The 16,843-nt window shown below is 38.1% G+C and overlaps 1 protein-coding gene across 1 annotated transcript; it reads right to left on the reverse strand.

The window, feature by feature from the left end:
* Positions 1–13,858: 13,858 nt before the first annotated feature.
* LOC111920126 (probable glutathione S-transferase) lies at positions 13,859–15,300 on the reverse strand. The gene is made up of 2 exons (XM_023915705.3): positions 14,695–15,300; positions 13,859–14,445 (listed from the first exon to the last, which is right to left on the reverse strand). Exons 1-2 carry the CDS (start codon positions 15,004–15,006, stop codon positions 14,104–14,106), a joined length of 654 nt encoding a protein of 217 aa, XP_023771473.1. The 5' UTR covers positions 15,007–15,300; the 3' UTR covers positions 13,859–14,103.
* Between the last annotated feature and the right edge of the window lie 1,543 nt (positions 15,301–16,843).

Below are 16,843 nucleotides of genomic sequence, written 5' to 3' on the forward strand. Positions count from 1 at the left end.
ATATATATATATATTGGCATGTGAGGTGACAATGTTTGGATGTTATAACATACTATCCATATCGAGTAGCCTTATAATCATTTTATATTTTGTAAGATTATAACCGTAAAATTGGATTGAGATCATGAAACTATTATTCGATTCTTATTTCGGTTTAATGATATATATTATGTAACCAAATTACCAATCAACTTCTTAACAATTAAGTCATTATACCAAAAATATCAACATAAAACAAAACCAAATCAAATGACCATCATAAATGTGAGTTTATTTGATTATAACTAAAATTTGTACCATCTGTAAAAATAATCACCATTCGAAATAGAACCAATTTTAAGACCAACTTTATGTTACATTAAAGGGATATGACTTATAAGGGTAACATATTTTTCGATTTGTAGACATTTGGTCTGTAACACCCAGGATTTTGAAAGCCAAGAAAGTAAAGGAAACCCTAAATTTAAGAGGGACTCGACGAGTCCAAGGAAGGACTCGGCGAGTCGGAGCGGGATCCGGGTCGATAAGAAAGTGACCAACTCGACGAGTCGGCCAAGTGGACTCGGCGAGTCTGGTCTGTGCGAGGAAAACCCTAAATCCGGGGCTTGGAGCCTATTTAAGCATCTCAATCTTCTTCTTAGGGCTCCTATACAGCCTCTCACACCCAGAACGCCGCACCTTAAGCCCCCATTGTGTTCATTCAAGCTTTTAGCCATTTTGAGTGGTTTTAAGGAAGAAGAAGGAGTGGGAATCTTTGAAGCATCAAGGAGTGGTCTTGGATCCGAAGTTTGGGGAGCATTTCAGAGCATTGGAAGGTATTAAGTCGTTTCTCTCCTCCAGATTTTCCTTGGTTATGAGTTTTGGGGCTTTTAAGCCATGTTTAAGACCAATCTTGAGCTTGAGGTCCAGATCTGAGGTTGCTACCTCAGATCCATGCTTGTTTTGGTATGGAATCCCATAAAGTATCAGCCATTGGGTGGAAATTTGAGTCTCTTGGTCCAAAACCCTAGCTATGGGTGTATTTTGCCTAGATCTCACTCTCTACACGTAAAGTTTGCAACTTTACGTGGGAAATAGGCTTGGGGAGGGTAGATCTACAGTTTGGAGCTCATGCATGACTCGGAAGTCCTCTGCATGTAAGTGGATCTTAGTGGACTCGACGAGTCCTTCGAGTGGACTCGGCGAGTAGCTTGAAGATGAGGAGGAACTCGACGAGTGGGATGAACAGCTCGTCGAGTCGGATGAAGATGGGCATGAACTCGGCGAGTTGGATGAACAACTCGACGAGTTGGATGAAGATTGCCGTGTGCTCGGCGAGTCTGTTCTTAGACTCGGCGAGTCAGGTCGAGTGGTCCCAAACCCTTCAAGTTAAGACTCGAGTCAGCGAGTCGAGCCAGGACTCAGTGAGTTGGTCAGGACAGGAATCGGGAATCAGTAAACTCGGCGAGTCAGGGGCTGACTCGGCGAGTAGAGTCGCGAGTGGAAGGACTCTGGATTTATGAACTCGGCGAGTCAGTAGGGTGACTCGGCGGGTAGGGTTGACCTGGAAGGTTGACTTTGACCAGGACATTGGCTTTGACCAGAGTTGACTTGGTTGACCTTTGGAGGTCAGTTAGACTAAGTGTTGGGTTGTTATTGGTAGCTCGGGGAGCTAGCGGAGCAGCAGTTCGGAGTTAGCGGTCAGGTAGCGGTCAAAGGGGTTAGCAGCAGCAGTTCAGCAGTATCAGGTGAGTTTCCCTTTGTATGAATGGGTCTACGGCCACAATGCCGGCCCATGTAGTTATGAGTAGAAGACCCGGGGGTTAGCCCTAGGCACAGTATGCTAGTATGATATTTGGACGAGGTCCAATGACAGAGGGCGGGTGCCCAAGGAGCGGTTTATGTGATAGTTTATACTTGTTGTCTGTGTGATACTTGTATGTGCCTGATAGGGAGGTGAGTGAGGGCGAGGTCCCGTATCTCACCAATAGCAGAGTGTGGATGGTGTTCCACATCTCAGTAGCAGCAGAGCAGGGGCGAGGCCCAAGTTAGGAAAGGAGTGAGGGTGGGCTGGGCCCGTACCTCACTATCAGCAGGAGAATGGGCGAGGTCCCATGACTCATCAGTAGCAGGACTCGGGCGGGGCCCAGAGATAGGCGAGGCCTTAGAGTAAGAGTTGTTAGTATATGTTTAGCTTATGTAATATTATGTGATATGTTTATGTGCTATTATATGTTAGTGGGCGAGGCCCTGTGACAGGCGAGGCCTAAGTGAAACAGATCTGTATCCGAGCGGGGCTCGAAGCCAGGCGGGGCCTGGAGCGGCGGGGCCGTCATAGCGGGCGAGGCCCGAAGTAGAGGGCGAGGCCCAGGATAGCGGGTGTGGCCCAGTATGTGCTGTATGTGATTTTGCATGGTATGTGGTAAGGTGGGGAACTCACTAAGCTTCGTGCTTACGGTTTCCAGTTTTGTTTTCAGGTACTTCCGGTAGCGGAGGGAGGAGCTCGGGGTGATCGCATGGCACACACCATAGAGTAGTCAGCCTGGGAATGTTTACTCTGATAATAAACATGTGTTTTGAAAACTTATACTCAGATTATGTTTTGGAATGATGTTTTGTTTAAAGTAATGTTTTATTAAAAAGAAATTTTTGGTCTCAAATTTTGGGATGTTTCAAGTTGGTATCAGAGCCTTGGTTTGAGGGATTCAGGCATACTCTCGGGTGTGCCTGAACTCAAACTGAGGGGTCGGATGAAAAGTTTTCAAAAATGTGAAAAGACAGTTTTGTAAAAAGAATTTTGAGAATGAAAAACAGTTTTGGAAAAGCAAAAAGAATCCAGAAAGAAAAGAACTTTGAAAAGAGAAAAGAGGTGTGGTGCATGCAATCAACCGAGCTCAAGTAAGTACCCCAAAATACCCATACAAGTTTATGTTATGATTATTAGTTGGTAGAACAGCATGCTAGAATAGGACTAAGGATCTAGGGATGATGCCTTATGTGCCTGTTATTTGTGCTTTTGAGCTGCATGATAGTGCTGATTAGACAGCAGTAGGATAGCCTGTCTAGGTTATGCCTGAGTTTATGAGTTTGTGTTGCATGCTAGTTCAGGTTCTTGCTTTGTGTATATGATTGCTTGAGTATGTTATGGTTAGATTTTCCCTTGACCGAATGCTGCTTGCTTTGTGCATTGTGGGATTCTGAGTGATGGGAGTTAGCCATTAGGTGGATACGTTACGTCACATGTGATCAGGGTTGAATAATCTCAGAGTACTGGAATTGATCCTATTGCGCAGCTCTCGTCTGAGTCTAACCGTTGTAGGGACGAGTCCTTTACTTGAAGGATTATCTGAGCCTCGTCGCATGTGATGGTATCCAGGTGATGGCTAATTGGCAACACAAGGAGACCTTCAGCAGCTGAGGACTGGTTTGAGTTAAGTCAGAGGTTCCCTTAGGGTAAGCCTAGGATGAGATAGAGTTCGGAGCAGTATTAGTGGATAAGGGACCTGGTGGAGTCAAAGCAATTCCTGAGGAAAGTACGGATAGATGTGGAAGGTAGTATGGGCCCGTACTACTGAAAGTAGAGGATCCGTACTCGATTCAGGAAGGGTAGAGACAAGACCGGGAACCTGGTAGGGCATGTTTGGTCTCGTATCAGTGATGAGTATTCTGATAGTGGTTGTGGTATATGTTCAGCATGGTGACATTGAGAGAGAGACCAGCGGGCGGATCAGGCGCCGGTGAGGGATCAGGCTCGGGTTCAGGGACCGAGCAGCTCGAGGAGCGGATGAGAGAGTTGATATCAGCTGAGGTTACGCGCAGTATTCTAGCTCAGACTCCTGTGATCTTTGGCACGGTCAAGGAGGGCATACTGGAGATCTTGGAGGAGAGGCTGGGAGCCTTCCGTACTGAGATGATGGCATTGATGGGAGCGCGTACCTTGACATTTCGAGAGTTCAGAGCCTGCGGGGCACCAGACTATCATGGGGCTAGGGACCCCATTGCTAGCAGCAGATGGTTGGCTGATGTTGCCAACGCTTTTCGTACGAGCAAGTGTCCCGAGGGGGGACAAGGTTAGACTCGCCTCCTGTCTTCTGAAGGACAGAGCGAGGGATTGGTGGGAGGAGATTGGTCATGCTTTGGGGGATGATGCCGCGTTGGACGCGATGACTTGGAGCGATTTTTCAGCTAGGTTCAGGGCGGAGTTTTCGCCGATTATTGAGGTGCAGCAGCTGGCACGAGAGTTTCAGGATTTGACGCAGACTACTGAGACTGTGGCGGAGATCACCGCCAAGTTCAGGGAGAGGGCTCTTCTTGTGCCGCAATATGTAGCGGATGAGGAGATGAAGAAGGCTCGGTACCATGAGATGTTGAGGGACGACATCAGGGAGTTCGTGAGCAGGTCCAGCTGTAAGACGCTGGAAGATATGATTTCTCGGGCTAGGGAAAGGGAAATTGATTTGGAGCAGATCCGGAAAAGGAAGCCGGATGAGGTTCAGGTATCAGCGGGTTCGGGAAAAAGGCCCAAGGGATCGGATTCGAGATCGAGGGATCATCAGGACCGCAGTCGGTGCGGAAAGTGTGGCAGGGCGCACGGGGGCGCGTGCAGGAGTGGTAGCGGTGGTGAGTCTGGCTGCTTCAAGTGCGGTCGGACTGGTCATTTTAGCAGGGATTGTACTGTTACCGCCGCGCAGGGATCAGACATGATATGTTTTCATTGCAACCAGCGGGGCCACAAGAAGGCCCAGTGCTCCAGTTTGTCTTCAGCAGGACGGGTGATGGCACCCGCCCCTGCAACCTTGAGGATCGCAGATGGCCGTCAGGGCCGGGTAGAGGCACCTGCAGCAGGGAGCAGGGCTTTCCAGATGACGACTTTGGAGACGCGAGCATCGCCGGACGTTGCAGGTATGCAATTTCCATTCTCAGTTCTTTTATTTTGTGCATGATTTCATTGTTATGGTTCTGCATCATTATCGGTATGAGTATTTTATTTTGATTGGTTGATTGTGATTGAGTTATATGCCATCTGCATACCTTGGATATTTGTATGGTAGTTAGGGGGATGTGCTCTATTGAAGGAGGTTCCGAAGGATGCAGTAACTGTAGCATGCTTGGGAGGGATTTGGTACGTTTCGCTAGTTCAGAGTGGTGCAGTGATTGTGATGGATTGTCTAAATCCCTAGCTATGGCAGGCTTGGGTTCCTCAGTAGATGGGTTATGGAATGGTAGTAAAGATCGGGATCTCCTTGAGTATTGAGCAGCAAGGGGTAAGCAGGATCGAAGTGGGGGAGAATCCTCTGGGTGTGCCCAGAGAGGAGCACGCAGACCCAGAACGAGTACGTGACCTCCGAGAGGGAAGAGAAGTAGTTCAATGTTTGATGGATTGAGGGTTCCAGGGTTGGGAGTTTGAGAAACTCCATATCACCTAGCGCATGGGATGGTATGGTTGGTTATGATTGAGAATTCAGGTTTTGGATCGCCTGAAGGACTCGCGGGAGTCGGAATAAGGATCTTGAGAAGCCGATGGCACGTGGGTGCCTTCGTATTAGCAGTCAGCGGTAGGAAGTGTTGTAAGACTACGGGTAAGCCGTAGTATTCCTTAGTAGTTTCGTTAGCGGAGTCGGGGCGAGGCCCTTATCTCCTAGTGATCAAGTAGGGATCAGGAATGGGTAGTAAATGAGAATAGTAAGGAGTTACATGTATAGCTCTAGAGAGGTGAGACCTTGGGAGAGGCCGCTCCAGGATATAGCTGGGTGAGACCCGTGGGCGAGGCCCGTATGAGATTGACAGTGTAGATGAGACCTGGGAGCAGGGTTGCTTAGTAGTATGGTTGGGTGAGACCCGAGGGCGAGGCCCGTGAGTTTTAGCAGCACAGGTGGGACCTGGTCGGGATCTTAGTGTCAAGTTAGGGGATCGGGGATCCCAGGTTTGTAGTGCCTGGATGGCAGGATTGTATGAACAGTTATAGGTGGTCGAGGTTTCTTTGGAAGTCGCTGGGAGCGACCAGTGATGGTGTTGGGACTAGCTACCGGTGGGAACCGGTAATCCAGTCATTGATAGGTTGGTAGGGACCAGGGCAGTCCCAGTTTATCAGAAAGTCAGTCGAGGAATAGCTGAATTGCCAGTCGGTGGCAGTGCGAGTATGCAGCGTATGGTGGAGTTCAGTTAGTTGAGTCGAGGGGTGCTCGGCACCAAGTGTTGGCAGGAAGGAGTGTCAGTGAGTGCTGACGGTGATGACCCGTTCTGGGAATAGCAGGGAGGTGATGGAGTTAGTGAAGGATAGGACCTTCACAGTGTCAAAGGAAAAGTCGGTTATGAGGCTTTGCCTTGGGAAGGCAAGGGATTTGCGCAAGGAAAGAAGTGGAGAACCACTGTGGGTTCAGTGCAGTATTCGGTGGAAGACCAGCGCAGGTAGGCGGCTGGTGTTGGGTATTGGAGGCAGATCGCAGGCGGTGGGCCATGGTAAACTTCGAGGACGAAGTTCAGTTTAAGTGGGGGAGAGTTGTAACACCCAGGATTTTGAAAGCCAAGAAAGTAAAGGAAACCCTAAATTTAAGAGGGACTCGACGAGTCCAAGGAAGGACTCGGCGAGTCGGAGCGGGATCCGGGTCGATAAGAAAGTGACCAACTCGACGAGTCGGCCAAGTGGACTCGGCGAGTCTGGTCTGTGCGAGGAAAACCCTAAATCCGGGGCTTGGAGCCTATTTAAGCATCTCAATCTTCTTCTTAGGGCTCCTATACAGCCTCTCACACCCAGAACGCCGCACCTTAAGCCCCCATTGTGTTCATTCAAGCTTTTAGCCATTTTGAGTGGTTTTAAGGAAGAAGAAGGAGTGGGAATCTTTGAAGCATCAAGGAGTGGTCTTGGATCCGAAGTTTGGGGAGCATTTCAGAGCATTGGAAGGTATTAAGTCGTTTCTCTCCTCCAGATTTTCCTTGGTTATGAGTTTTGGGGCTTTTAAGCCATGTTTAAGACCAATCTTGAGCTTGAGGTCCAGATCTGAGGTTGCTACCTCAGATCCATGCTTGTTTTGGTATGGAATCCCATAAAGTATCAGCCATTAGGTGGAAATTTGAGTCTCTTGGTCCAAAACCCTAGCTATGGGTGTATTTTGCCTAGATCTCACTCTCTACACGTAAAGTTTGCAACTTTACGTGGGAAATAGGCTTGGGGAGGGTAGATCTACAGTTTGGAGCTCATGCATGACTCGGAAGTCCTCTGCATGTAAGTGGATCTTAGTGGACTCGACGAGTCCTTCGAGTGGACTCGGCGAGTAGCTTGAAGATGAGGAGGAACTCGACGAGTGGGATGAACAGCTCGTCGAGTCGGATGAAGATGGGCATGAACCCGGCGAGTTGGATGAACAACTAGACGAGTTGGATGAAGATTGCCGTGTGCTCGGCGAGTCTGTTCTTAGACTCGGCGAGTCAGGTCGAGTGGTCCCAAACCCTTCAAGTTAAGACTCGAGTCAGCGAGTCGAGCCAGGACTCAGTGAGTTGCTCAGGACAGGAATCGGGAATCAGTAAACTCGGCGAGTCAGGGGCTGACTCGGCGAGTAGAGTCGCGAGTGGAAGGACTCTGGATTTATGAACTCGGCGAGTCAGTAGGGTGACTCGGCGGGTAGGGTTGACCTGGAAGGTTGACTTTGACCAGGACATTGGCTTTGACCAGAGTTGACTTGGTTGACCTTTGGAGGTCAGTTAGACTAAGTGTTGGGTTGTTATTGGTAGCTCGGGGAGCTAGCGGAGCAGCAGTTCGGAGTTAGCGGTCAGGTAGCGGTCAAAGGGGTTAGCAGCAGCAGTTCAGCAGTATCAGGTGAGTTTCCCTTTGTATGAATGGGTCTACGGCCACAATGCCGGCCCATGTAGTTATGAGTAGAAGACCCGGGGGTTAGCCCTAGGCACAGTATGCAAGTATGATATTTGGACGAGGTCCAATGACAGAGGGCGGGTGCCCAAGGAGCGGTTTATGTGATAGTTTATACTTGTTGTCTGTGTGATACTTGTATGTGCCTGATAGGGAGGTGAGTGAGGGCGAGGTCCCGTATCTCACCAATAGCAGAGTGTGGATGGTGTTCCACATCTCAGTAGCAGCAGAGCAGGGGCGAGGCCCAAGTTAGGAAAGGAGTGAGGGTGGGCTGGGCCCGTACCTCACTATCAGCAGGAGAATGGGCGAGGTCCCATGACTCATCAGTAGCAGGACTCGGGCGGGGCCCAGAGATAGGCGAGGCCTTAGAGTAAGAGTTGTTAGTATATGTTTAGCTTATGTAATATTATGTGATATGTTTATGTGCTATTATATGTTAGTGGGCGAGGCCCTGTGACAGGCGAGGCCTAAGTGAAACAGATCTGTATCCGAGCGGGGCTCGAAGCCAGGCGGGGCCTGGAGCGGCGGGGCCGTCATAGCGGGCGAGGCCCGAAGTAGAGGGCGAGGCCCAGGATAGCGGGCGTGACCCAGTATGTGCTGTATGTGATTTTGCATGGTATGTGGTAAGGTGGGGAACTCACTAAGCTTCGTGCTTACGGTTTCCAGTTTTGTTTTCAGGTACTTCCGGTAGCGGAGGGAGGAGCTCGGGGTGATCGCATGGCACACACCATAGAGTAGTCAGCCTGGGAATGTTTACTCTGATAATAAACATGTGTTTTGAAAACTTATACTCAGATTATGTTTTGGAATGATGTTTTGTTTAAAGTAATGTTTTATTAAAAAGAAATTTTTGGTCTCAAATTTTGGGATGTTTCATGGTCATTGATTTTTTTTTTCGTTTATATTTACCTCATAAACTTGTTAAACTTTACAAATTCAGTGATTATGACCGATTACTCTAGGTTAACCAGGAAAAATAACTTAAGAAGACCGGAGGGTATGGGTGAGGAGTGTCCTTTACTTTTTGTGGGCCACAACACCATTTTCCTCACTTTTCCTTTCACTCACCTAAAACCCAAGGAATTGGTGGGAAGCTCCCCTCACTATTTTTTTTTTTTATTTTTTTTAAATATATTTCATACATATATTAATACTCATTTTGTAGAGAATTAAAAATCATGAATTTAGATATATATTTTTTATATTTGTTTAGTAGATATATAATTTTATAAATATTAAAAAAGATATAAAAAAAGAACTGGCCAATAGAATGAGGAGAGAGAGTGTGGCACCCCCTCCCCCCACCTCTTTCATGTAGGAAGCTCCCATCACCCACGGTACTGTGTTCCAGTGAGAGGGAAGTCTTCCCGCTCCATACCCTCCGACCTAAAGTAATATATGTCTCACTATGTACGCATTTAGTCCTTAATATTTTTGTACATATTTAGTCCTTAATATTTTTTTGTTTCAAAATAAGTCTTTTATTTTTGTACATATTCAGTACTTGTGAATGATTTCTTTAGGTTTTTCTCAAGACATCTTACGCGGGACAATCATTGATGAGGTGTTTGGAGCTGTTGTTACTTCTGTCCATCGCGATCTCGACAACTTGGTTGCGTAAGTCATGTGGTTTGACTTAGGTCTTGTGTTCTGAACATCGTAAATTCTTCATACGATATCAGATTTTAATGGTCTTTATATCTACGTGCTCATTTTTTTGAGTCTACTACAAATTTCGTCAAGATTACTCCTATTAAAATGTAATATATTTTTACTTACGATTTTATAAAATAAAAAACATCCATACATGCATTCATAAAAAACTTATGGTTATAAAGATCGTAAGTAAAAATATATTATTTTTTAACAGGAGTAATCTAAATGAAAGTACTAGTAGACTAAACTACGAACGAATGGATAGAGATCGTTAAAATCCGAGATCGTATGAAGAACTTATGACGTTCATAACACATGACCTAAGCAACCAAGTAGTCGAGATTGCGATGAACATAAGCATCAAAAGTCTCAAACATCTCATTAATGATTCTCCCACATAAGATGTCGTGAGAAAACCTAAATAAATCATTCATAAGTACTGAATGACTATAAAAACAAAAATGACTTATTTTGCAACAAAAAAAATATAAAGGACTAAATATGTACAAAAATATTAAGAACTAAAGTGTACAAAGTGAGAAATATATTACCATATTAAGTCGTTTTTACCGGCTAACCTGGAGTAGCCGGTAACAACGACTGAATGAGTACAGTTTAAAAGTTAAATGGTAATTTTGGGGACAAAAAAAATTCAATGACCAAATTAAATCGAAAAATATATTACCCTTTTAAGTTATTATCCCTACATTTAAATGTTTTTTCCAATAAAAAAAGATATATTTTGGACTTCAAACTATGCATTTCTAACAATTTTGTTAATGAAACTCCAAGAACAAAGCCATGTTTCAATGAACATTCCGAATTCGATGTTGAAAGAGTTTTAAAAAATGTTCGATGGAAATGAGAGAAAAAAACTCACATTAAACATTATCAAAACTAAGCGTAAAACCCATGTATTACACGAATTAATTAAAAAAAATGAAATATTAAAATGTAAATAATAAGTATTTTTAAAAATAAAACTTTAATATAAAGAATGAAATTTTGAAATAAGAAACATTTTAATTGCAATTTAGTATAATATCATACATACTTATAAAGCTATCATTTTTTCTTGAATCTCATGCATTTGAAACCCCCATTCTTTTTTCCTTTCACCATATTCATTTGAAACTCCCATGACTTTTCAATTTCTTTATAATAATAATTATAATTTGGTAATTAGGTTAAATAAATATCAAATCTAAAGTATATTAATATATAAAATAAATTTCAATATTAAAATAATATCTTTAATTCTACTTATAAAATTATGTTTTTTAACTTTTAACATATTATACTTAATTTATTAGTTTTAATATATTGTTGGATGTAAACTATTATCATTTTAAAGGTATAATTTTTGAACAATTTGTATAAAATACTTAAATTATTAATTAAAATATAACATTATAGGCTCAACTTAAATATAAATTTTATTTAACTTAAACAACCCGAAGATTATTTTATAAATAGTTAAAAATGATAAATTGTAGTGTCTTTCTAATAATGATTGTAAATTAGTTAATAAGGTTAAATAAATATCAAACCTAAAGTGTAATCATAAATAGACTAAATTTCAATTTTAAAATAATATCTTTACTTTTATTTATAAAGTTATGTCTTTAAATTTTAACATATTATACTTAATTTATTAGATTTAGAATGTTGTTGCATGTAAACCATTATCAGTTTAAAGCTGTAATTTTTGAACAGTTTGGACAAAATACTTAAATTGTTAATTTAAATATAACATTACAGTGTAACTTAAATATAAATTTCAGTTCCACTAAAAAAACCAAATAGTATTTTGTAAATAGTTAAAAGTGATAAATTATAGTGATAAATTCAAAAACTAAATTGTAATATCAGTTTAACTAAAATGTTTCCTAAATATATTTATATAATCGTTAAAAAATTTCAAATAAGTAGCTTAAAATAACTTATAATAACAATAGTTAAAAATAACTCTATATAAATGATTATATTGTTACATTTAAAATCAAAAAATAATGTTTGATGTTTTAAATAATTATAATGATAGAAATTAAAACATTAAGCAAATAATTTTTTAAAAATTAATTAAAAATAACAACTATAAATAATATTAAACCATATATAATATTTAATTTTATTGATGTGTAACTCGCGAGTAGAAGTCATTCAAACGACTGCGATTATGACGTTATAATAGATTTATATATTATCATATAATTCAAAGTAATCAATATATTATATCAAATTAATATACGAATTATTATATTAAATTTAACAACAACGTTAATGTTATATTTTAATATATATATATATATATATATATATATATATATATATATATATATATATATATATATATATATATTTGTTAAGACTTCAACTATATAGGTGTTTTTGCGCATTACAATGTCAACTCAAATATAAATTTCAGTTCTATTTAAAAAAACCAAATAGTATTTTGTAAATAGTTAAAAGTGATAAATTATAGTGATAAATTCAAAAACTAAATTGTAATATCAGTTTAACTAAAATGTTTCCTAAATATATTTATATAATCGTTAAAAAATTTCAAATAAGTAGCTTAAAATAACTTATAATAACAATAGTTAAAAACAACTTTATATAAATGATTATATTATTAACTTTAAAATAAAAAAACAATGTTTGATGTTTTAAATAATTATAATGATAGAAATTAAAACGTTAAGCAAATAAATTTTAAAAAATTAATTAACAATAAAAACAACTATAAATAACATCAAATCATATATTATATTTAATTTTATTCATGTATAACTCGCGGGTAGAAGTCATTCAAACGATTGAGATTATGAAGATATAATAACTGTATATATTATCATATAATTCAAAATAATCAATATATTATATCAATTTAGTATATACAAATTATTATATCAAATTTAACAACAATGTTATTGTTATATTTAAAAAATCATATATTTGTAAAGACTTCAACTATATAGGTGTTTCTGCGCAACACGCGGACATTCGCCTAGTTTATTATATTTGATAGTTTACATACATAAATATTAGTGGTTTTTTAATTTTAAAAATTAAAAAGAAAACCATAAATTGACAAAGATATTATTTATTTAAAAAATATCACAAAATGACAAGTGTCAAAACTCATTAGAGATTAACACGTGACAACATTATTTTTATTTATTATAGTAGATAGGAAATGCTTATTTTGTTTTTGATGGTCCTTTGGGTAAATTGGTAAAACATTGTCTTTAATGTGGATCACTTTTGTAGAAAAATTTAAAAATAAAATCGGGTCTTCAAATTAAAAATAAAATATTTCTTCCTAAAAAGATTAAAAATAAATTATTATTAACAAATAAAATGTAGAAAATCAAGTAATGGAGGTTGTATACAAAGCCTACTAAACTAAATTAACTTTGTATTTAATCTTATTTAAAAATCAATAGTAATTAAATTAAAAAGATACTTTTTTACTTATACAAGAATCCAACTACACATTTTTGGTCTAAAATAGTAGACACCTATGTCTATGAATAGGCATGACAATCGAGTTGTGTTTGGGTTGAAGGGTTGTAGATTGATAGGTTAAAATACACCAACCTGAAACCGATCAATTTAACTATATAGATCAAGGTTGACGGGTTTGGAACATAAACTTATATATAACCCATCAACCCGTTTATTTATATGGGTTGACGGGTTCGTGGGTCAGATTCAGATTGACCCATAAACCCATATATTATTTGCATAATAATAAGGACTAGTTGATTTAAGGCACGTAATATGCATAGGCCGATAAGAGTAGTCACATAACTTAAATTAAGTATATTTTATGGTGAATCATCAAATGGTTAATCACCTCCGGAAGTTTGCTTTAAAACAGTAATACCATTTAAAGAATAAAAAATAAAAAAATAAAATAATTATACGGATTGGCGGGTGACCCGCAAACTCAATTACTAACCGGAACACGACCCGTTTATTTGACGAATTGACGTGTCAAAAAATCTCAATCTAAACCTATTTGTTTTCGTATCATATCGTGAATCGTATCGAGAATTGAGATCCCTAACTATGAACCACTTGAAGAAGATACAAATTGTTTATTCAACCTATGCCATCTGGCCTACGCCATGTTATTTGCATTTTAGTGTGCGCCTTATTTATTTGGATTTTAGTATGCGTCTTATCATATATGAATACAATTAAATTGATAAATACCGGAGACCCAAACGGTTGGGCCTTGGGGGCACTGTAGCTTGGTCATATTATTATAATAGTATATCAATACAATTAAACTGATAAATATTGGGCCCCAAAAAATTGGGCCTGGGCGTAATGTAGCTTGCGCCAACCCCCAGCCTCCGGAGTCCGGGCCAACTCTATGGGTTTATATTGTGCATACCACAAAGTACGTAAAAACATGAACTTAACATCCGAACTCTCACATGCTACATATTACAATAATAGATAAGCCTACAAGAGCTTATTATTGCAACATTGATCGATGGATGTTACAAAAACTTTAACTTCAATAACCACATACACATATGCATACCCTAACAAACCCACCAAGTTCATATAACAGTCACATACTATTATTAATTAACCTTACCAAACATCTTATTGTAAAACGAAAGCATATGTTCACGTGGAGGAAATGTATTCTTGGCGACTTGACAGTTAACGAAATCATCTGCCCATTTGGTTAGTTTTGGAAACTTGTCTTCAGTGAAGAACTTTATTCCAGCTGCTTCTTCCCTTATTCTAAGCCAATAAGCTATGAAAACTGCAGCAATGTCGATCAGGTTGATGTTGTTGCCTCCAAAGAACTTTGTACCTTTGAGTTTGAGTTCATTTTCTAGTACTTGCAGTTGCTCACAAGCTTTTGCAACAACTTTCTCATCTGAATTGCTGCCAACAACCCTGAGTGCAGGGATGCACTGAACAAACCATAAAATGTGTAAATAATTATCAATACAAAACACAAATTACGTTTATGATTTACGTTTTATTTATAACAAAAGTCTATAATAGAATGTTATTATATTTAAAAAATCATAACACTAAAATATAAAATAGATATATAATAGTCCAAACATCTTTATCAAAATTTTCGTGTATGACTTACAATTTTAATATTCACTTTTGTTTTTTTATAAACGGTAATATATCATATATGAAATTATAACCTTATCATCAACAAATTTTGCCCAGAATCGAACGACAGCTCTCTCATAAAAATCCTGAGGTAAAATCGGAGCCCCTTTCCACACATCGTCGATGTATTCAACGATCACAAGAGACTCTGCGATCGGATTTCCGTTGTGCAGCAGCACGGGTACTTTCTTATGAACAGGATTGTACTTCAAAAGGTCTGGACTCTTGTTACTGGGATCTTCTTCAATAATTTGGTACTTGATTTCCTTCATGTTCAAAGCGATTTTTACAATACAAACAAATTGACTCTCTTTAACGCCATACAACTTCACTTCATCAGCCATTTTCCGATGAATCGAAACAGCAACACCTACTTACAACGTTGATATGGGGATCGATGACAAGATTCTTAAATGTCTCGAGGAAAGATGGATATAAATTCTAGCTAGCCCAATCGATCGAGTTGTTGTCCCTTCAGTATGTAGTATAATCGGTTTCCTATTACGCTATGAAGACTTGTATGATATAAAAGATAAGTTGTATGCAATGTTGGAATCTATAACATTATAATATGTAGATCTATAACATTATAATATGTAGAGGGGGGTAGGCTCCATTAAGATGGAGAGCTACTATTGATCCCAACTATAGTCAATAATCTACTATAACAAAGATTTTTTTTTCACATTTTATATACTCTCATTCAATTTATTAAATATCATTTTGTAGTTATTTTAAATTAATTTTTATTCTACACCTCATTTTATAGTTTTTCTATTTTATTAATCTCATATAATATTTACATTCAATAAAAAATGCATATTAATTTCCTTACTTAACTTTCTTTTAATTTTAAAATTACTAAATTAATGCTTCATTAATTTCCTTTATTTCTTTATCTAAATTATTTGTTTAAACTTAGAGAAAAAAAACACTTTAATTTTTTATAATTCAATATTTTTCTCATTTTTCTTACAAATCCAAACTTCTCAAATATTTAAAATTTATATTTAGTTTTTTCTTTTAAATAAACTCATGCAAATACATGGGTATCATACCTAATTATATATATATATATATATATATATATATATATATATATATATATATATATATATATATATATATATATATATATATATATATATAAAAGAAGTGACCTTTTTTAATATTGTTATATTGATAAAATAAATATTATGCATTTGATGTCGATGGCTTGCTTTTTTGATAAAAAAAAATATTATACGTTATTAGAAAGAGTCCAAACCATTTTTGTTAAACTACTCATCTCCACCACTTACTATACATATATCTTTTATATGAACTAGAAGCGTTCCCCCCGTGTTGCGGGGGTTAGAAGTTGTTTGTGTGTAAGCATAGTTTATTGTCTTAACCGGTAGCCACAACAAAGTATGTTCCTATCCTCTGCAATTCATCCATTTACAAACATGGTAAAAAAAATCTAAACATTGCATTATTATCATCTGATTCTCATTCTCTACCCTCAAAAATACAATGCAAACCCTAGCAAATAAGAAATGAAAATAATATATTGTAACAAAATGAAAATGAAAATCCATTGCTATTTTCTACATTTAACTCTTAAATATTGCATACAACAAGTAATACATTAAGAAAAGAAAAAAAAAATTATTGCATTTAGACCATGGTTGAGCTATATGCAAGAAACTACAACGTAGTTTTGTTTTTTGAAATTAAATTATTGTAGTTTCTAATTTGTCCCTTGTAAGCATGTAATAAAGTAGAACAAAACTTTCTGAATTCAACTTTCATTTTTCCCTATTACGACATTGTATTTTGGAGGGAAAAAATGTCTTAATAAAAAAGCATATTGAAAGTATAGTAGGAAAAATGAAAAATGCTATAATACATAATTAAATGAAAGTACATTACTATTTCTTGTATTTAGCCCAAAACATTGAAATTGTATTTGGGAAAATAAAATGTTTTAATAAGAAAAAAAATGAAAGTGGCAGGCTATTATATATATATATATATATATATATATATATATATATATATATATATATATATATAATGAGAAATAGAGTCAGTTAAGGAGATTATAATTGGGGTGAATGATAGTAAAACCCATGCTGACAGCCTTAATACATTTAAGAACCCTTTCATGCAAATACACATGATCATAAATCTTGAGAT

The sequence above is a fragment of the Lactuca sativa genome, chromosome 8 (genome assembly GCF_002870075.4).
Source record: "Lactuca sativa cultivar Salinas chromosome 8, Lsat_Salinas_v11, whole genome shotgun sequence".
NCBI classification, from domain to species: domain Eukaryota; kingdom Viridiplantae; phylum Streptophyta; class Magnoliopsida; order Asterales; family Asteraceae; genus Lactuca; species Lactuca sativa.

Bases quoted from the DNA above. Each gene is read 5' to 3' on its own strand.
- LOC111920126 (XM_023915705.3), bottom strand. From the start codon at position 15,006: ATGGCTGATGAAGTGAAGTTGTATGGCGTTAAAGAGAGTCAATTTGTT. The intron at 14,446-14,694 runs GTTATAATTTCA...TGGTTTGTTCAG, and splicing joins CAAAATTTGTTGATGATAAG to TGCATCCCTGCACTCAGGGT.